General features: G+C 43.9%; 1 protein-coding gene across 2 annotated transcripts in view; it reads right to left on the bottom strand.

Moving 5' to 3' along the window:
* Positions 1–22,347, bottom strand: part of tapt1b (transmembrane anterior posterior transformation 1b) — a 150,336-nt gene that overhangs the window by 40,289 nt on the left and 87,700 nt on the right. For both annotated transcript variants that reach the window (XM_067989490.1, XM_067989499.1), the window contains exons 10-11: positions 9,228–9,287; positions 5,641–5,709 (exon numbers count right to left, since the gene is read on the bottom strand). In XM_067989490.1, coding sequence (XP_067845591.1) covers positions 5,641–5,709; positions 9,228–9,287 — 129 coding nt within the window. The remainder of the gene's footprint in view (positions 1–5,640; positions 5,710–9,227; positions 9,288–22,347) is intronic.

Below are 22,347 nucleotides of genomic sequence, written 5' to 3'. Positions count from 1 at the left end.
AAGGTCATGAAGGGATTTGAACACGAGGATGAGAATTACAAAAATCGAGGTGTTGGTGGAGTAGGAGCCAAAGTATGTCAGCGAGCACAGGGGTGATTGTTGAACAGGACGGTGTGAGCTAGGAAACGGGCAGCAGAGTTTTAGATGAGCTCAAGTTTATGCAGGCCAGCCAGGAGAGCATTGAAATAGTTGATTCTGGAGGTAACAAAAGCACGGATGAGGGTTTTAGCAGCAGATGGGCTGAGGTAGGGGCGGAAACTGGTGATATTACAGAGGTAAAAGTAGGTGGTCTTTGTGATAGAGGGGATATGGGGTCGGAAGCTCAGCTTATGGTCAAATAGGACACGGAGGTTGCAAACAGTCTGGTTCAGCCCAAGACGGTGGCCAGGGAACTGAATTTGTGGCGGGAGCCGAAGACAATTATCTGTGGTCTTCCAAATGTTTAACTGGAGGAAATGTCTGCTTATTCAGGACTGGAAGTCGGACAAGTCTGATAACACAGAGGTGGTGGTAGTGAGGTATAGCTGGGTATCACAGCATACATGTGGAACCTGATGTCGTGTCTTTGGATGATGTCACAGAAGGGCAGCATGTAGATGAGAAATAGGAGGGGGGCAAGGATTGATCATTGGGGGAATCCAGAGATAATAGTGCAGGGCCGGGAAGAGAAGCCATTGCAGGAGATTCTCTGGCTACAACTGGATAGATACGGGTGGAACCAGGCGAGGGCAGTCCCACTCAGCTGGACAACGAAGGAGAGGCGTGATCAACCATGTCAAAGGCTATAGACATGTCAAGAACGATGAGATGGGATAGTTCACCACGGTCAATATCATAGAGGGTGTCATTTGTGACTTAGATGAAGGTGATTTCAGTGCTGTGGCAGAGGCAGAAGCCAGATTGGAGGGGTTCAAACATGGAGCTGTGGGAAAGATGGGCACGGATTTGGGAGGCGACAACACGTTCAAGTACTTTGGAGAGGACAGGGAGGTTGGAGTTGGGGCAGCACTTTGCAAAGACAGAGGGGTCAAGGATGGGATTTTTGAGGAGGGGGTTGTTAATTGTATCAAGTGATTTATATCAATCAATGTTAATTGTATTCAGGTGGTGTGTGTCAATTGGGGACTCTTGCATGCTTTTTATGAGAGCTTATCTTGTGTGTGTGTGAGAGAGAGAGAGAAAAAAAAAGATGATCTCTGTGAATAAAGGCTTGGAAGTAACTGAAGACCAGGCTCTGTGGCAGAGGAATGGATCAATGAATGGTCTCAATCTTACTGACAAAGTAGTCCATGAGCTCCTCGCACTTCTTGGAGGGGACAGGGGTTTAAGGAGATGGTTGGGAGTGGAGAAAAGAAGCCTGGGGTTATCTTTGCATTCCAGGATGATCCTGGAGCAATTAGCAGTTTTGGCAGAGGAGAGCAGGGCCTGGTAGTGCTTGATGTGGTCCAACCAGATCTAGCGATGAATGGCTAAACCAGTTGTGTGCCATAAATGTTAAGTACAAGGGACGCAGACTTTAAGGGTGAGAAGATGGGGGCCGTACCAAGAGGAATGATGAAGGTGGGAGAGTAAGAGTTTTACTGGGGTCAGGGCATCAAAGGTGGAGGTGAGGGTGTGATTGAGCAGATCGGTAGATGGAGCACCTGTTCTAAATTTTGATTTGATTCCTATATCAGTACCTGGGGTTCCTGGTGGATACTAAATTTGGACTGGAAATAGTCCTCCGGGACCTCGCTGAGCAGGGACATATGGCACTTGGGTCTCTCTCCTGTGTTCAATGACAGCAAGTCCATGTGCACAGAATACAGAAAGTGCTTCTTCATAGTTCAGATATCCTAGGCATATAACAGAAGGGCTTTCTCCAGCCCATGTACAAGATCCAGAACCAAGCTGGGAGGTGGATTTTTCACGTAAAATGGAAGCAACTGCAAGAAGAAAGTACTGACCAACAGTGACCTATCAGTGACCTGGAGGGTGAATCAGTCTCACAGCAGGCACAACTCTTCACCAAAACCCTGATGTGTTGGTGATGTGCACTGGACTTGAACATCTAGAACATTAAGGTTGTTGGCTTGACGCAAGCTGGCCCATGTATGTCTGAAGGCAGATGTCAATCGGATAATCAATGAGAAAATGCAGACTTGAAACAGCTGCTGGAAGGCATTACCTGGAGGTCAGGTATGAGAACATGCACGGGGGTAAGCAGATACTGTTCAAGCGCCGCAGCTCTAACTGGTGGAAACACCATTCTATTAGGTATCATGTGTGTTCATGCTGTGGTTAGGAGGATGGCAATGCACTCAGATTATGATGGGTTTTTCTGTTCACCATGCTGATGCCACTTGAGGAGTTCCTAGTATTTGCTGTTCACCTAGCAAAGGCTCAAACCTGCACTTACAGTTGTTCAACAGCCAAAGTCATTGTCGTCCTTAGTGGAGGGATCCAAGGTTATGCACTTGGGGATGGAAGTTTAAAACCAAATTAACCCTCTGTGGTTGGTTCAATCATCTGATCCCTGAACCAAGCAAGTTCACAGCACTCCAGGGTACTGTTGATTGACACCAAAAAAACACATGCATTTAACTTGGTAATTATATACTTTTAATATCCATACTGCTTTCTGACCAGGGGGGAGAAAAAGAGGATGCATACACAGAGCTCCACTCACCTGCATCCGAATGGCAGCTGAATTTGAAAAAGGTTCAAAATTTAATTTTATGACTTCAGGTGGTCCAATGGCTGCAGTTAAATTACAACTGGCAAGTCTCTGAAGCAGAGAGAGATTACCTAATGGAGATGGTCTCACACGATGGTAAAATTCGATTTAGCGGACTCCACTATATAATTCCCACTGATTCAAAACCAAAGCTGGTTTGCATATAACTAGCCTAATATGTAACTCAATTCAGCAGCATCATAATCTGGTACGAATCTTCAATCTCTGTAACTTGAGCTCAAATTTAAGTCTCTGAAATTGCTTGCTGTATCAAACAAGCATTCAAATAATGTTTCAACTCAAAAATCAACCCAACCCAGTTTTCAGGAGTCCAAGTATATCAAATTTAAGTTTTGATTACTTACAGGAATAAGTGCGATCAAGGTTAAATTTCAACAATGTGCTTTTGTACAGCGCCATTAACATAATAAAATGTCTCACGGCGTTTCACAGGAGCATATTCAGACAAAAATTGACATTAAGTCAAAGAAGGAGATATCTGGACAGGTGACTAAAAGCTTGGTCAAAGAGGTAGATTTTAAGGAGCATCTTAAGAGGAGGAGAGAGAAGTGCAGAGGCAGAGAGGTGTGGGGAAGGAATTTCAGAGCTTAGGGCGTAGGTCACGGAAGGCACGGCCACCAATCGTGAGGCGAAAGAAGTGGGGGATGCACAAGAGGCTAGAGTTGGGGGAACACAGAGTTCTCAGAGGGTTGTTGGGCTGGAGCAGGGAGGAATGAGGCCATGGAGGGATTTGAACACGAGGATGAGAATTGTAAAATCGAGACATTGGTGGACCAGCAGCCAATGTAGGTCAGCGAGCACTGGGGTGATAGGTGAATGGGATTTGGTGCGAATTAGGTACGGGCAGCAGAGTTTTGGATGAGCTCAAGTTTATGAAAGGTGGAAGATGGGAGGCCATCCAGGAGAGCATTGGAATTCAAGTTTAGAGGTAACAAAAGCACAGATGATGGTTTCAGCAGCAGATGGGCTGAGGTATGGGCGTAGATGGGTGCTATTACGAAGGTTGAAGTCGATGGTCTTTGTGATGGAGAGGATAATTTCAACTAATTGTTACAGTGTTCCCTCTTCTCTGGCCATCCACCCACCAAGACACCTCTGTTGCTGTGGATCTGCATCTGCATAACTGTTCCCTCACCTTTGCCTTTGACATCCTTGTTGCCTCCAAATAACTAACCGTCTCCCACCCTGCTATAATACCCATCCATGTTTCTTCGCGTCACAGGACAGAAAACTTGAGCGTACATGGCACACATCTGGTCTAGGCATCAATCAAATTTGGCGTGACCACATGAAATATTACCGTGGTTTGCTCTTTTTAGCCAAAACCACCTAATACTCTGGAATCATCCTAGAGGTCAAAGCACTTCATCACCAAGACTAACCAACTCTTAAATCCCTTTCCACTTGCCCCCATAGCCTAATCTCCAATACTGTGTAAAAAGTTCAAGGGTTTCTTCATGTCTAACACTGATACCATGCATGCAGCTGCCTCTGTCTACCCATCCTTCCTTTCCCTATCACTTCCAAAACCATCCCAGTACCCCACCCACTCTAGCTCTGATGCATATCACTCAGCAGTTTCTCTCCTCCTCTCCCCATGCCCTCTCCTTGCTTATCTCCTCTTTGAGACCCACCTCTTGCACCCTTGATTCCTTTCCCACTTAACTGCCTCTCGTGGCTGAAATTGTTGATGGATCCCTTTCTTCAGACTCTGTCCTCTCCCTTTCAAAACCAATGTAATTCCCTCCCTCCTCAATAAAACAACCCTTGATCCATCCAACTACCACACTATCTCCAATCCCTATTTCTTCTCTAAAAAAAGGTCCAAGAACACAGCCTCCCAGCTTCACGTCCATCTCTCTCAAAACTCCCTCCAGTCCGGCTTCCACTCTTCTCACCAAGATGGCACTGGTCAAAGTCAGCAATGGTATCCACTACCGCTATGGCAGAGGTGTGTTATCGCACCTCGTCCATTTCAAACTTTCTGACACATTTGATTCGGTGGACCAAGCCATCCTCCTCCATCGTCCATTGCCCTGTGTGGTTCCACACCTACCCAGCTAAATACAGCCAGCACATCTCCAGCAATAGTTTCTCTTCCCACTCCCAAAATTGTCACCTCCAGAGTGCTCCAATGATCTATCTTCAGGCCTCTTCTCTTCCTCATCTACATGCTGCCGCTTGGCAAAATTATCCACAGCCAAGGGGTCAGTTTCCATGTCTATGCTGATGATACCCAACTTTACCTCTCCATCAACTCTCTCAAACCAGCGATCACTTCCATGCTGTCAGATAGCATGTACGGTAACAAGTTACGGATGAGTCACAACTTTCTTCAACCGATTAGGAAGACTAAAGCCATCATCTTTGCCCCTTATCATAAACTCTGCTTCCTTGCCAATGACCACAATCCCCATCCCAGCACTTGCTCAGGTTGAACCAGACTGTGCTAAATCTTGGCGTCCATTCAACGCAGAGATGAACTTAAAACCCCATATCCTATCCATCACCAAGACCGCTTATTTCCATCACTGCAACATTGCCTGCTTTTGTCACGACCTCAGCTCCTTTGCTGCTGAAACGGGTACTCAGGATTTTGTCACCTCTAGATTCAATTACTCCAATGCTGTCTTCGATGGCCTTCCATAGTCCATTCACCATAAACTCCAACTTGTCTAAAACCCAGCCACCCATATCCTGTTCTGTACATTATTTTATCCAAAACTCAGTCATGGCTGAAACACTCCAGTAGGTACCGGGATTTCTGACTTGAGTTACGGTGAGCAGAAATCCAAGGAGGGAGCTATTCCACTTCCAACTGCAATTATGACCTTATAAAATGTGAAAACATGAAAAATATTTCAACTTTAGATAACAAATGTGTTATAACTATTTTAACTTACCAGAACTGCTAGTGGAAGCGGTATAAATCCCATTCTTCTGGAAACCGTATCACTATAATCTGTATATGCCTGTAAGGAAAAATGCTCACTATTATACCTTAAGGATAAACATTTTTTTAAAAATTAAGTCAGTTGACTGGTGAGTGGGCACGAATTCCCTAATATTTAGGTGGACCAACCATTCTTAAAAAAATATATTATCTAGGTAGACTAGATAAGCGAAGCAATGTAACTACAAAAATAATTGAGTTATGTCATTTTATGATATTTTGATGTACATGAGCAGGTGACTGTTTAAGAAGATGCGTAGCTTACCAACAGAACCAATCAGCTAAATAAGGAAGTTGAAGCTAAACGATCCAGAGACAGGAAGTGAGAAATATGCATGCCTAATAAATCTTAACTTGTAAAATGCTTCATTTAAACATGGAGTAATCAATCTACCACATTTTTCATTCTACGAGAAGTATGGATTACCTGTTCCACAGGAATGCTTCCAGAAGCTGGACCAACTTGCCAGGAATGAGCACGTAGGAAAGTAGAATACTACTAAATTCCATCCGTTTCTTAACAGCGAGTTCAAATAATAATTACACAGATATCCGCAAATGAAGAGAACACAGATAATGGCCGATGCCCTAATAGAGTGCCCCTTGATCTTACAAGGCCATTGCTTGTAGAAAGCAGCAGCAACCAGTAATTCAGTGCACTAAGCAACTGATGTAAACCAAGCTTCAAGTGCTGCTTTTTGCTAGCCATTAGGCACACAAGAATGGCAATTGTGAACTTTGCTTTCATTTTTGCTCAACCCACTGGTGGGGGAAGTACTTGATCCTTTCTCGTAGAGGTGGCTGAGATTGGGAACTTGAATCTGTGGGGGACTGTGAATACAAGCCACTATTTTGTGGCACATACATTTGTACTCCAGTTTTCATGCCATTGCACTGCCCTTGTTCCTTTCTTCTTACACAGCATTTCATGAACCCGTGTCTTATATACATGTTATGCTATTTAGGTGGAAAGGATCTTTTCTTCAGCAGGAGCAGGAGTGCTTCTCTGGGCTCATAAGGAAAGTCTCAGCCTCAGCTGCCCCAGATTCTCTCCCACCCACCACCACCCCCCCAACCAACCACCCAACCCCGCACACACACACTTTCCCATCCACGAGACCCTACTGAAACCCCTTCCTAGCCACTTACCTTCTAACAAGCAGGCGCCCTCCAGGCTGAGTGATTTTAATCAGCCAGTCGCCCGCTAGCTGTCTCTTTCCACCTATTTCGGGGGCAGGCAGTTGGAAGGCTGGGTGTAAATAGCGGATTTAAAATAGCCCAGGCCTCAAAACTGAAAGAGTCAGGAAGGAGGGAGAGTTTGACGCTTGCCCTGTCCCCCGCACACCCAAAACAAATAGGTTAGATAGGTGGTTGAAGCAAAGCGGGATAAAGGGATATGGGAGCAGTTCAGACACCTGGGATTAGGACTGGTGTTCATGTGGAGAATAAACACCAACATGGTGTTGAATGGCCTGATTCTGTGTTGTAATTTCTATGCAATTCTGAGACAGGTGCACTTAATGCCAGCATTCTCCATCCTCCCAAAATTGCACATGACATGAAGTGGATAGAAATCTGATCGAAACTGTATCAACCCACGTTTTTGGTGCTGGGCGGGTGTGCTCGTTCATTAAAACAAAGCTTAGAGAGTCTGCCCATGGCAAGGATTTTTCACCTTCATTACCAAATGCTAAATAGAAAAATGTGTCAATTTAAAAGGTTTAAAGCACAAAAAGAGGCCATTTGGCGCATTGTGTTTGTGCCAGCTCTTTGCTAGAGCAATTCAAAACTATTCCCACTGCCCTCCTCTCTCCTGGAGGTATTTTCCTCCAATCCATATATTTATCTTTTTTTCTCTTAAAGGTGCAATGGTCTCTGCCTCAACCATTCCCTGCTCTAAAAACCTTCTGCGTAAAGAATTTCTTGTAACCTCTCTCCTCACTCTTCAATGACATTTTAACAATGACCCCCTGTCATTGACTTCCCAACCAGAGGAGATAGTCTTTCTTTATTCATCCGACTAAAATGCTTCATAATTTTAAAAACCTGGATTAAATCTCCTCTTTGCCTTCTCTACTCCGGTGGAAATAGTCCTCGTTTCTCAAGTCTCCCCTCATAACTATAGTTTGCCATCCCAGACATTAGAGCTTTAATGTCCTTTCTATAATTGGGCACACAAAACTGCACACAGTGCTCCAACTGTGATCTAACTAATGTTTTGTACAAATTTATTATACCTTTATCCTTGCATTTTATGTCTCTACTTATAAAATCTAAAATGCCATTGGCCTCTTATGGATTTATCTACCTGCATTTGATTTTCAGCAAATATGTATTTGAATACCTAGGTCTCTATGTTCATCCATACCCTACAGCATCTTTCCACTTCGTTTTCCAGAACTAAAATCAAGAAATGCTTCTTTCCTTGTTGGATGAGAAATGTACTGATCTAGGAAGCAGTCCTGGATGCATTCCTCACTTTGACCACATGCATTACATTTATCGCGGATAATTAAATTACCCAAAATTATTGCCCTGTTGTTCTCACATCTCTCTGAACTGTCTGCAGATCTCCTCAACCTCATCTCTCCTGTTCAATGGTTTGTAATGCATGTTGAGAATTATACCATTGCTATTCCTATTTCTTAACTCTTGTTATGTTCCACATATTTGTGTACATTCCTGAGAACTGCTGGAGTCTGTCATCTTCCAAAATATTTCCTCTGTAGGAGGAGGCTGGCAAAGACACATGAATGGTTGCAGCTGACCCATCTAGGGATAGATTAAGTTTTCTCAATAAATTGGCATGCGCAAATGAAGGATTTACATGCACCTTTTGAGGTAGATTTTTGGATTTTTCATTTGGGAGCACTGCTGTGTACAAGCTTTCCACATGATTTTGGATGGGATCTGAATCATAATGTATGAAACTACGGGCCAGTAATCATTTGACAATATTAATCTACTTGGTCAACATAGAATGTGTATGTTTGCATTTTTCTACCAAGATACAAACCAGCTAAGGGATAGAGAGAACAGAGAGCTTTGTACCAGTCTCCAACCTGGCTTTTTTCCCAGTTGGCTCTCTGCAGCCCACCAACTAGCCACCATAGGTATGGATTATATTTTCTTTTAATAGAAGTGCCACCATATTATGACTCTTCAAATAAGTAAATAATATTCAAAATAATTCTATAAAATCTGGTCCGTAAGTTGTACCTTCATAACTTCTAATAATTTTCAAACCTAGGAGTAAAAAAATTCTTATCACTTTTTGTCAGCATAAAACCTTAAATGTGACCAATACCCAGGATTTTATAATACACGCAATGGGGGAAAAATGTATTTGAAAAAAAAAGTTTTTTGGTAACAGTCAGTCAGTCATAATTCTAATTACAAAACCCCAGATTTCCAACATAAATTGTTTCTTTGAATTTGTGTTTTGAAGACAAATAGAAATCAGGTAAGCACAATTTTGGTTTAAACTGTTATTATATGTAAAAATTAACAGACAAGAAAATGCATTTATATACTTACATTTTTTTGACGGCTACTGACCAAGTCAAATGCAAGGCTGGCTCTATACTCACTATATACCTGTGTACAGGAAAAAAACACAACCAATTTAGCAGAGTGCCAACAACCCACCCACAAAAGTTATTAACACCATCTTGCAATCACTTGATCTTTTGCAGACATTAAGGATTATGGCCTAAGGGTGGGAAGGGGCAACAGAGAAGATAGTGTCTTTTAATCGTCACAAAAAACACAAACATCCAAAAAAAGTGTGGCTACAAATAAAACTGTAATTTCAGCATCACATAGTGGACTTCCATTCAACACATCTGACTTGCCAAATGTCAGGTACACGTTTAAATTCTGAAGAGCTCCCAAATTATAAATACAAGGTTACAAGTAAATTTGATGACTTGGGCAAACCAAGTGAACTATGCTGCTTCATTGGTTGTCCCGCATCTCTCTTATAACCATTACATTACCATACCTGTTTCGTTACTGGATTAGTAATCCAGATTCTTGCACTAATAATCCAGATGTGAGTTCAAATCCCACCCATGGCAGTTTGAGAATTTGAATTCAATTTTTTACAAAAAAAAAAATCTTGAAATAAAAATCTGGTATCGGATTGTTGCAAAAACCCAACTGGTTTACTAATGTCCTTTAGGGAAGGAAACCTGCTGTCCTTACCCAGTCTGGCCTATAGGAGTTAGGAAAGAGATGAAAAAACAGGACCTCAAAAGGTAGTAATCTCCGGATTACTCCCAGTGCCATGCACTGGTGAGTGTAGAAATAGGAGGATAGAGCAGACGAACGCGTGGCTGGAGAGATGGTGCAGGAGGGAGGGCTTTAGATTCCTGTGGCATTGGGACCAGTTCTGGGGAAGGTGGGACCTGCACAGGCACCTCATTGGAGCTGGGACCAATGTCCTTGCAGGGAGGTTCGCTAGTGCTGTTGGGGGGGTTTAAAACTAATTTGGCAGGGGGATGGGCACCAGGATATAGCAATGGAAAGGAGAAACAAGGGGCACAAAGGATCGGGGGAGACAGATAGCACTAGAGCATGTAATAGTACAGTATTAGGTGGGATCAGACGAAGAGAGAGTACAAGAAAGTCTAAGACTGGTTTGTAGTGCATGTGTGTGACCGTACAAAGCGTGGTAAACAAGGTTGGTGAGCTGCAGGTGCAAATAGCTACATGGGAATAAAATGTCATGCCGATAACGAAGGCCTGGCTCAAAAAAGGGCAGGATTGGGTACTAAATATTCCTGGATACAAGGTGTTCAGGAAAGATAGGGAAGGAAAGAAAGGAGGGGGGATGGCAGTATTGATTAAGGAGAATATTGCAGTACTGGAGAGAGAGAATGTCCTGGAGGGGTCAAGGACAGAATCTATTTGGTTAGAGTTAAGAAATAAAAGAGGTGCCATTACATTACTGGGTGTATTCTATAGGCCACTAACTAGTGGGAAGGATATAGAGGAGCAAATTTGCAGGGAAATTACAGAGGTGCAAAAGCTATAGAGTAGGGATAACTGGGGACTTCAAATATCCTAATATAGACTGGGATAACAATAATAATAAGGGGCAAAGAGGGGGAGGAATTTTTAAAATGTGTTCAGGATAACTACCTTAACCAGTGCGTTTCTGGCCCAACGAGGAAGGAGGCATTGCTGGACTTGGTTCTAGGGAATAGGGCAGTCCAAGTGGAGCAAGTGTCAGTGGGGGAGCATTTGGGGAGCAACTGTCATAGAATCATAAGGTTTAGAATAGCTATGGAAAAGGACACAGACCACTCTAAAGTAAAAATACTCAATTGGAGGAGGGCCAATTTCAATGGGATGAGAACAGATCTGGCCCGGGTAAATTAGAATCAAAGATTGGCAGGCAAAACTGTAATTGAACAGTGGGCGGCCTTTAAAGAGGAAATGGCTTGGGTACAGTCTAGGCTCATTCCCACGAGGCAGAAAGGTATGGCAACTAAAGCCAGAGCTCCCTGGATGATAAAAGAGATAGTGAGTAAGATGAAATGGAAAAAAAGGGACATATGACAGATGTCAGGTTGATAACACAAGTGAGAACCAGGCAGGAGATAGAAAGTTCAGAGGGGAAGTGAAAAAGGAAATAAGAGGGGCAAAGAGACAGTATGAGAATAGACTGGAGGCCAACATAAAAGGAAATCCAAAAGTCTTCTACAGGCATGTAAACAGTAAATGGGTAGTAAGAGGAGGGGTGGGGCCGACTATGGACCATAAAGGAGATCTACTCATGGAGGCAGAGGGGATGGCCGAGGTACTAAATGAGAACTTTGCATCTGTCTTAACCAAGGAAGAAGATGCTGCCAGAGTCTCAGTAAAGGAAGATATAGTGGAGATACTGGATGGGCTAAAAATTGATAAAGAAGAGGTACTTGAAAGACCAGCTGTACTTAAAGTAGATAAGTCACCCGGTCCGAATGGGATGCATCCTCGGTTGACGAGAGAAGCAAGGGTGGAAATTGCGGAGGTACTGGCCATAATCTTCCAAACATCCGTAGATACAGGAGTGGTGCCAGAGGACTGGAGAAATGCAAATGTTACAACCTTATTCAAAAAAGGGTGTCAGGATAAACCCAGCAACTATAGGCCAGTCAGTTTAACCTCAGTGATGGGGAAACTTTTAGAAACGATAATCCAGCTAGTCCCACTCCCCCATAGCCCTGCAAATTTTTTCCTTTCAAGTACTTATCCAGTTCCCTCTTGAAGGCCATGATTGAATCTGCCTCCACTACCCCCTTGGGCAATGCATTCCAGATCCTAACCACTTGCTGTGTAAAAAAAGTTTTTCCTCATGTCACCTTGGGTTCTTTTGCCAATCACCTAAATCCACATTCTCTGGTCCTTGACCCTTCCGCCAATGGGAACAGTTTCTCTCTATCTACTCTGTCCAGACCCTTCATCATTTTGAATACCTCTATCAAATCTCGTCGCAGCTGTCTCTGTTCCAAGGAGAACAACCTCAGCTTCTCCTGTCTATCCACGTAATTGAAGTCAGTCATCCCTGGAATCTTTCTAGTAAATCTCTTATGCACCCTCTCTAAGGCCTTCACATCTTTCCTAAAATGCAGTGCCCAGAACTGGATACAATACTCCAATTGTGGCCGAAGCAGTGTTTTATAAAGGTTCATCGTGATTTCCATACTTTTGTACTCGACACCTCTTTTATAAAGCCCTGTATGCTTTTTTAACCACTTTCTCAGCCTGTTCTGCCACCTTCAATGATTTGTGCACATATACCCCCAGATCGCTCTGTTCCTGTACACCTTTTAGAGTTGTGGCCTCTAGTTTATATTGCCTCTTCTTGTTCTTTCTACCGAAATGTATCACTTTGCATTTTTCTGCATTAAATTTCATCTGCCACGTTTATGCCCATGCCACCAGCCTGTCTATATCCTCTTGAAGTCTATCACTATCCTCCTCACTGTTCACTACCCTTCCAAGTTTTGTGTCATCTGCAAATTTTGAAATTGTGCCCTGTACACCCAAGTCATTAATATATATCAAGAAAAGCAGTGGTTCCAGCACCAACCCCTGGGGAACACCACTGTACACCTCCCTCCAGTCCGAAAAACAACCGTACACCACTACTCTTTGTTTCCTGTCCCTTAGCCAATTCTGCATCCATGTTGCTACTGCCCCCATGATTCCATGGGCCGCAATCTTTATGACAAGCCTAGTTGTCAAACGCCTTTTGAAAGTCCATATACACATCGACTGCATTGCCCTCATCTGCCCTCTCTGTTACCTCATCAAAAAACTATCAGGTTTGTTCAACACGATTCGCCTTTAACAAATCCAAGCTGGCTTTCCCTAATCAACCCACACTCGTCCAAGTGACTGTTAATTCTATCCTGGATTATCGTTAAAGGCACTAGAGAAATGCAAGTTGTTGTTGTTTATTTGTACCCTATAATAGATTTATATATACAGATTTAGGTTTCCCTATACAGATTTACGTGTCAACCTTGGCTCAGTGGTAGCACTCTTGCCTCTGGGTCAGAAGCTTGCGGGTTCAAGTTCCACTTCAGAGACCTAAGCACATAATCTAAGCTGACACTTCAGTGCAGTACTGAGGGAGTTCTGCACTGTTGGAGGTGCTGTCTTTCGGATGAGACATTAAATTGAGGCTCCATCTGCCCTCTCAGGTAGATGTAAATGATCCCATAGCATTATTTGAAGGGGAGCAGGGGAATTCTCTCCAGTGTCCTGGTTAATATTTATCCCTCAACCAACATCACTAAAAACAGATTAACTGGTCATTATCTCATTGCTTTTTTTGGGACCTTGCTCTGCACAAAATGGCTGCTGCATTTCCCGACATTACAACAGTCACCACAGTTCAAAAGTACTTAACTTGCTGTGAAGGGCTTTGGAACTCCTGACGTTGTGAAAGACACTGTATAAATGCAAGTTCTCTCTTTCTACCTCTCTTCCTTAGAAATTGAATAGCTGCTAGGTGTTACCACACAGTCTAAAGAATATAGCTTTTATTTTTATTTCTTAGGTATGATTGCCCTGAAGAGGACAGCCCAATATATTTTCTGGTGCTTGGAAAACCTGAAAAGAAAGGCAAAAACTTAGACAGGCTGGATAACTTAACAGAATGCTTGATGCTCCATTTGACCTATCTTACCTACTCATGGACAGAGGCTGAAGTCTTTGCTCCTCATAGCAGATCTCTCTACTAAAAGTTTGGGACAAGGGACCTTTAGTTAGGGGAAAAAACAAACTCTCACATGCGCTGGAGCTTTAAACAACATACGTAAAATTGCATACATGCACAAGGTTTCCCCAGTGCCCAAGTTTGGTTGTATTCCTAGTGTGTAAAAGGTGCAGAATGAAAACTACATTTAGCTCTGTCCAAAGGCATTCAAGATTACAATTCCATGGTTCCACTCATACTAAAACCACCATGCTGTGTTCTGTAGAGCACTTGATCACTTTACTATGCGCTCATCCTCAATACTTTAATCCTGTTCTTAACCACAACTTCATGGTTGTCTATTCTATGCAGCTTCTGTTCTGTATCTAATCTCACTGGAGGCTTATTTCATCATAGTTCAGTCTCCCTAGGAGTACAGAACAAATTGAAAAATGTTGGCTGCAATCTATAGGCTAGTCATCTCACCATCTTTATGTGCACAGTTACGGTCAATTATGGCTTTAACATTTTACTCCGCTCTTACAAAAAGGTAAATTTGCCTGGAATCAGCAATAATTTCCAAATGTTATTTTAGTGTAACACTGAATTATCTAAATCCCGGGGCAAGAGGGCAGAGGGTGAGTTAAGATAAAACAATTACATTGAAAATTGAAATATATTAAGTCAATCTGCACTCCTTTCCTAATATATTAATTCAAGATAAAGGTCTTAAATTAAATGAAATGAATGTCATCAATCAGTTCAATCCACTTTGAAGTTGGTGCAAGGAATAAACTGTCCATAATTCAGCATGATCAGGCAGTATCACTCAGAAGAGCCACAAGAACTGTGTATTTAACAAATATCATAATAGCCTGTTGTGATGCTTGTTCTTAAGAGTTGGGTTAGGCACAATAAAGGAAGCTTTATTCTTTTTTTTATTCGTTCATGGGATGTGGGCGTCGCTGGTGAGGCCAGCATTTATTGCCATTCCCGAATTGCCCTCGAGAAGCTGGTGGTGAGCCGCCTTCTTGAACCGCTGCAGTCCGTGTGGTGAAGGTTCTCCCACAGTGCTGTTAGGAAGGGAGTTCCAGGATTTTCACCCAGCGACAATGAAGGAACGGCAATCTGTTTCCAAGTCGGGATGGTGTGTGACTTGGAGGGGAACGTGCAGGTGGTGGTGTTCCCATGCGCCTGCTGCTCTTGTCCTTCTAGGTGGTAGAGGTCGCGGGTTTGGGAGGTGCTGTCGAAGAAGCCTCGGCGAGTTGCTGCAGTGCATCCTGTGGATGGTACACACTGCAGCCACAGTGCGCCGGTGGTGAAGGGAGTGAATGTTTAGGGTGGTGGATGGGGTGCCAATCAAGCGGGTTGCTTTGTCCTGGATGGTGTCGAGCTTTTTGAGTGTTGTTGGAGCTGCACTCATCCAGACAAGTGGAGAGTATTCCATCACATTGCTGACTAGTGCCTTGTAGATGGTGGAAAGGCTTTGGGGAGTCAGGAGGTGAGTCACTCGCTGCAGAATACCCAGCCTCTGACCTGCTCTTGTAGCCACAGTATTTATATGGCTGGTCCAGTTAAGTTTCTGGTCAATGGTGACCCCCAGGATGTTGATGGTGGGGGATTCGGCGATGGTAATGCTGTTGAATGTTAAGGGGAGGTGGTTAGACTCTCTCTTATTGGAGATGGTCATTGCCTGGCACTTGTCTGATGCGAATGTTACTTGCCACTTATCAGCCCAAGCCTGGATGTTGTCCAGGTCTTGCTGCATGCGGGCTCAGACTGCTTCATTATTTGAGGGGTTGCAAATGGAACTGAACACTGTGCAATCATCAGCGAACATCCCCATTTCTGACCTTATGATGGAGGGAAGGTCATTGATGAAGCAGCTGAAGATGGTTGGGCCTTGGACACTGCCCTGAGGAACTCCTGCAGCAATGTCCTGGGGCTGAGATGATCGGCCTCCAACAACCACTACCATCTTCCTTTGTGCTAGCTATGACTCCAGCCACTGGAGAGTTTTCCCCTTGATTCCCATTGACTTCAATTTTACTAGGGCTCCTTGGTGCCACACTCGGTCAAATGCTGCCTTGATGTCAAGGGCAGTCACTCTCACCTCACCTCTGGAATTCAGCTCTTTTGTCCAGGTTTGGACCAAGGCTGTAATGAGGTCTGGAGCCGAGTGGTCCAGGCGAAACCCAAACTGAGCATCGGTGAGCAGGTTATTGGTGAGTAAGTGCCGCTTGATAGCACTGTCGACGACACCTTCCATCACTTTGCTGATGATTGAGAGTAGACTGATGGGGTGGTAATTGGCCGGATTGGATTTGTCCTGCTTTTTGTGGACAGGATATACCTGGGCAATTTTCCACATTGTCGGGTAGATGCCAGTGTTGTAGCTGTACTGGAACAGTTTGGCTAGAGGCGCAGCTAGTTCTGGAGCACAAGTCTTCAGCGCTAGAGCAGGGATGTTGTCGGGGCCCATAGCCTTTGCTGTATCCAGTGCACTCAGCCGTTTCTTGATATCACGTGGAGTGAATCAAATTGGCTGAAGACTGGCTTCTGTGATGGTGGGGATATCGGGAGGAGGCAGAGATGGATCATTCACTCGGCACTTCTGGCTGAAGATGGTTGCAAACGCTTCAGCCTTGTCTTTTACACTCACGTGCTGGACTCCGCCATCATTGAGGATGGGGATGTTCACAGAGCCTCCTCCTCCCGTTAGTTGTTTAATTGTCCACCACCATTCACAACTGGATGTGGCAGGACTGCAGAGCTTTGATCTGATCCGTTGGTTGTGGAATCGCTTAGCTCTGTCTATAGCATGTTGCTTCCGCTGTTTAGCATGCATGTAGTCCTGAGTTGTCGTTTCACCAGGTTGGCACCTCATTTTTAGGTACGCCTGGTGCTGCTCCTAGCATGCTCTTCTACACTCCTCATTGAACCAAGGTTGATTCCCTGGCTTGTTGGTAATGGTAGAGTGAGGAATATGCCGGGCAACGAGGTTATGTATTGTGCTGGAATACGTAATTCAACATCAAATATACTTCAACTGGCTTGTGTTTGATTCTGGGACTGGGCATCAAAAGTGAAAAGGTGTTCCATTCCCACCATCTCTCGCTATGAGGAGCGCAATAATTCACCTCACAGTTTGAAAAAAAATTAAGTTTAACATTCTACAAAGCAAGTCATCCAAACTGGGCAAGCTCCTTTGCTTCAACAGTAATGCCCAGGAGTTCTCGCAGTGGCCTGGTTAACACCAAAACAGATTGACTGATCGTTTAGCTCATGTGTTGTTTGTGGAAATTGGCTGTACGCAAATTGGCTGCCGCCTTTACCTACAAACAACAGTAACTACACTTCAAAAGTAATTTGTTAGCAGTGAAGTGCTTTGGGGCATCCTTTGGATGTAAAAGGCACTATACTGTAAGAAAAGCTTTAATCCAGCTTTCTTTATTATAAACTTGGTTTTAAGTCAAATAATTGGGCTTATTAAGTGAAAGGCATTTTACTTAAACATTGGCGCCTCAACATGGGGAGTGAGGTTTGGCTTTGAACAAAGCATAAGTATTTGATTTGGGGTGTTGATTAAGTATTCGGGTTATTATACAAGGGTTGGATTGTACTTGATAAATGAGCACAGTTGGGATCACTGTTTGGGTCAAGGGAGACCAGTGTAATCCAGTGGCGGGACTGGGGTGGGTTGTTAACCCACAGTGGTGAGCTTTTAATGCGTTGATCAGATGTGCTCACGGTGGGCTGTGTTGCTCACGAGATTTATCTTTTCCTCCTCTCTTACTTATTTTTGGGGTGGGCTGTTGCTCACAGGTTGCGTTTTTTTTCAAAAAAAGGGGAATTTAGAATTTAGCCATGGCAGAAAAAATCAATAATTGCGCAAAAAGCGAAGGGCCACCAGTAAAACCAACTCTGGTAGACAGATCAAAGAAATATATTCAGGAGAAACTAAGAACTTGTGCTTTAATAGTTAAAAACTGTCAGACTTGGAGTTGAGTGTAAAGTTAAGGAGTTAACTAAAGAGAAAAGGATCAAAGGTGATAATTAGAAGGCAGAATTCATGCTGTTTCAGCTTCAAGAGGTAGAAAGACTAAGACAAACTGCAGGCAGTTGAGAATGAAAATAAAATACTAAAAAGATCAGGCACAGGAGACGAAGGAGGAGTATAGCAAGAATGACTGACAATAGAAAATTGACTGCAAGGAAATGCTGCAAGGATCTGTGGCATATTTACAAACACAGGTAGCTAGCAAGACACATGAGGCTACTCAAAGACAGGCAGAGATGGAGGAACTTAGAGACATGTTCGAAAAATCTAAGGCTAAAACATACTAATTGACTGCAGCCACGAAAACCATGGCTGACATGAGGAAAGAAAAAGAGGCAGCCCAAAATGGACCTGGCCATGATGAATATAATAAAGCAATAGAAAGGCTTAAACAACAGCTGAAATCTCACAGAGGGATGGTACATGTCGTCAGTCAGTGTGGTGTGACACAGGGAGATGATAATAAGAACAAAGATATAGACTGGGGTGACCTCGCAGAAAAGGCAGAGCATTATTGGGAATGGGAGGACAAACAAGATCATTATCAGAATCGACATTCGAGGCACTCAATACCTTGAATGGCCCACATGTATACGATCAAATGGAAGACAGGGAGAGTTAGAGTTCCGGTGGTAGGATCGCCAGGAGATGAAAATGCCGGTGCAAATGCAAATGTAAATGCTGAAGGGAATATGACACAGACCATAGAGGTCCCCTATACGGGTAAGCAATTACGGGAACTAGTAGAAGCTATTCCTAAAATAAAAGGTCAGGGAAGATTCTGGAACTTCAATAGCAGCATTAGATCAAACTGCGCAACTGAATGACTGACGACAGTGAGAAGGTGCGAATGATACTATATGCCTGTAGCCCCACGGTATTCAAGTGCCTGCCAATAGTCATACAAGAAGGCAAGCAGAATTGGGCAAATACTCCAGCTGCAGTGTGGAAAACAATGGGGATAGGAGTCAAGAGGTCAGGCTGCTATGCAAGCCCTGATGGGTTGTAAGCAAGAGAAAGAGGAGCCGCCCCACGCGTTTACCACACAGCTGTGGAATCGTTATAAGCATGTTCACAATTGGACCCAATATACCAGTACGGAGCACCTGGGATGGGCCTGAACTGCAAAGGTGGCTAGGCGCGCTCATAGGCGGTAGTAACGAGTTGTACCGGACAATTAGGGACATGTATGACCCTACTAGTGACTCGCACACAGAGGGATGGGTTCTAGCCTGGATGGATAGGAAATATGAACAAAGTAAGGAAAGGAAAGGGAAAGTCAATGCAGTACAGGGAACAGCTGACCACAGACCACCGTGGAAAAATGAGGGCAGCAATCGAGGGCAAGGAAGGGAAATAGAATGCTGGAATTGTGGCAGAAAAGGACATTTGTCCCACTTCTGTCCCAGTAAGGCAGCTGGAGGACAAAGAGGGATAATGGCTAAGGAAATACCTGGCAAGTACCATAATGAGTGCATTACAATCAGAATGTTCCAACAGGAATTGCAAAAGCTGCAGTTTAAAGACAGTGCAGCAGGGGTTAAACCAGTTCCGACAGCTCCACTAGCCCCACAGCAGGTGGCAAGTCTTCTCTCCTGTTGACGGGGACCAGCCTTGAGGAAAATAGAGGGATCCCTTGAACAATTGCAGTATGACATGTACGGAAGACCTAATGTGAAAGTTCTGGTTAGAGGCCACCAGAAAAGATTTTTGGTTGACACAGGAGCGTCCCGTACCTGCCTACGGGATCACCTCCCAAACGGAGTAAAATCATGGGAACTACTGATTTAGGTGGGCTTTCTGGTGGGGTAAATACTGGTATTTTGACAGAAACACCCCTGAAGATAGGCAATGTTGGAAATCAGAATTCGAGGCAGGACTGGCTGTCTAACTACCAAGGTCATCGGGGTGCACACCGAGGCTTTGGCAAGTGACCAAATTGTATATGGTTGTATTTGTCTATCTAGTGTTGTATTCTTGTATGTTAACCTCTTAATAACTTCTTGTAACTTCTTAATAAAGCCATTATACTTTGGAACAAAACCACTTTGCAGCCTTAATTGGGGTAATTAAGTAAAAGGCATTTAACTTACATAATTGGCCCTTTATGGATAGTGGCCTACCACACTGCTAAGTAAAAGTGGGCAAAGGTATGAGCCTAAAGGGATTTTTCTCCCCTAGGCTCAAAGGAGGGAATGTAAGAAAAGCTTTAATCCAGCTTATTATTATAAACTTGGTTTGAAGTCAAATGTATGTAGTCTAGCGCTTTGGTGTGAACAAAGGATTGTCTGCTTTCTATCACAACAGGCTTTCTGTAGCTATGATCTTATCTTCACTGACTTTACGTACACCATATGCTATAATCACTCCTAGGGACCGAACTGTTAGCTGTACTATCTGAGCCTTCTTTGGGCATATTTTTATCCCGCTGTCCCCTAGCAGTGTCAGGTTCTCTGAGCAGGGTGTAATGCTCTTCCATATAGTTTCTGTATGGTATAATATATCTATCATCTACATACTGGACAAGAGCTTCCAGTCGGCTGAACCCTTGTAACACTTTATTCAGCAACTGGTGGAATACAGAGGGCGAGTTGTGGAAATCCTGGGGTAAACTTTTCCAAGTATATTGCTGTTCACGGAAGGTGAATGCAAATTTGTACCGGCATTCAGGGGTTAAAGGCACTGGCCAAAAACCATTCGATATATCAAGCACTGAAAATATCCTGGAGCTGACTGAGGGGCTACCGAGGGCGTGTACTTATTCACCTCTCGATAATCAATAGTCGGTCACCACCAGGACCCATCTGATTTTTTAGCTGGCCATAATGGGGAGTTGTTAGAACTGACTGACTCGCATAAAACCCCTTGTACGCGGGACTGTATCATCTCAGCTACCAGTCCCTCTGTCTCTTTTGGGAATCGATATTGTCGGGTAGGACGCAAAGGGTCAGGTCCCTGTACCGTCACTTCCTGTCCTATCTTTCCACAATCATTCTTGTGAGCAGCCCAACATTTTGTCTGTCGGAGGATCTCTTGTACTATCGGATCCTCATGGGTTAATAAGGTCTCTAAATTATATCCCTTGTGAATTCTGACTAAATGAACACATCTTTCCCTCTCTATTTTCACACATCCCGAACCAAGTACGCCTATTCTCCACAAGCACTGGTTAGCCAAGTCTACTGCTATACCGTATTGTTCCAGCCAGTCTACTCCCAATATTCCATCCATACCTTCCAGCTTACCCTTTATCCATGCCAACAAAAAACGATTCCCAGAGATGTTTCCTCCCTCCGAACATTCTTAGGAATGATAGGATACCACCGAGACTTTATAGAGAATTTTGCTGAACGTACAGCACCATTGTATGCTCTCCTGAAGGGGGCGACATGGGAATGGGGCACTACACAGGATCAGGCAGTGGAAGATTTAAAGCAGGCTCTGGTGCAGGCACCCGCGTTAAAGACTCCAGAAAATGATTGACCCTTTTCTATGGAGGTTGGGGCATCAGACATGTCCTTGTGCCCAGTATGACCCAGGGCCCAGAATTAAAACGCACCCGAGCCATGTGCCAGCATCCAATGGCCCACGGAGAAATTTGCAAATTGATTACATTGGTCTGTTTCAGAGGACTCCAAAGGGTAACCAGTAATACTTCGTTATAATCGACTGTTTTTCTAAAAGGGGTTGAGGCTATTCCTGCCACTGCCACCCAAACTGCAAAGGTACTTATTGAGCATGTTTTCACTTGCTGGGGATTGCCAAATACAATAGAGTCCAATCAAGGAACTCACTTCACTGGTCAGGTCATGAATGAATCAAGCAGAAATTCCACATTCCCTATAACCTTCAGGCAGCTGGGATGGTTATGCGTATGAATCGTGCCCTTAAGCACCAAGTTGTCAAGGCAGTGGGAGGGGCTGGTAAGACTTGGGATGTGGTATTGCCGCTTATATTGATGGCAATTTGGGGTAGCACCTCCCGAGCGACGGGACATACTCCGTTTGAGGTCATGATAGGACGCCAGATGCAGTTGCCAGAGCTTTGGCTAGGTGGTGGCCTTTCCGGACCTCAACACGAGAGTGTGACCATGGACACGTATATGGAGCAGTTACACGCCCATTTACAACAGGTGTACCTAAGTTCTGCCGTATCAATTGGCCATAACTAAGTGCCAGCACAAGTTTGATCCTTATGTAAAGGGTCTTGAAGTGGGGGATATGGTGATGGTGAAACTGAACAATGTCACAGGAAAGTGGGCAAAGAAATTTGAAGGACCCTTCTTGATAATAGACAAATTGAGTAACAATGTGTACAAAATTCAGACTGATAAAAGGGATAGCTGAGTACGTATTAACCAGATAAAGAAGTGGCGGGGGCACGAGACCGGAAAGGTACATACC

Source organism: Heptranchias perlo, chromosome 1, assembly GCF_035084215.1.
Source record: "Heptranchias perlo isolate sHepPer1 chromosome 1, sHepPer1.hap1, whole genome shotgun sequence".
Lineage (NCBI taxonomy): Eukaryota > Metazoa > Chordata > Chondrichthyes > Hexanchiformes > Hexanchidae > Heptranchias > Heptranchias perlo.
This window is presented reverse-complemented; position numbering and strand designations above follow the sequence as displayed.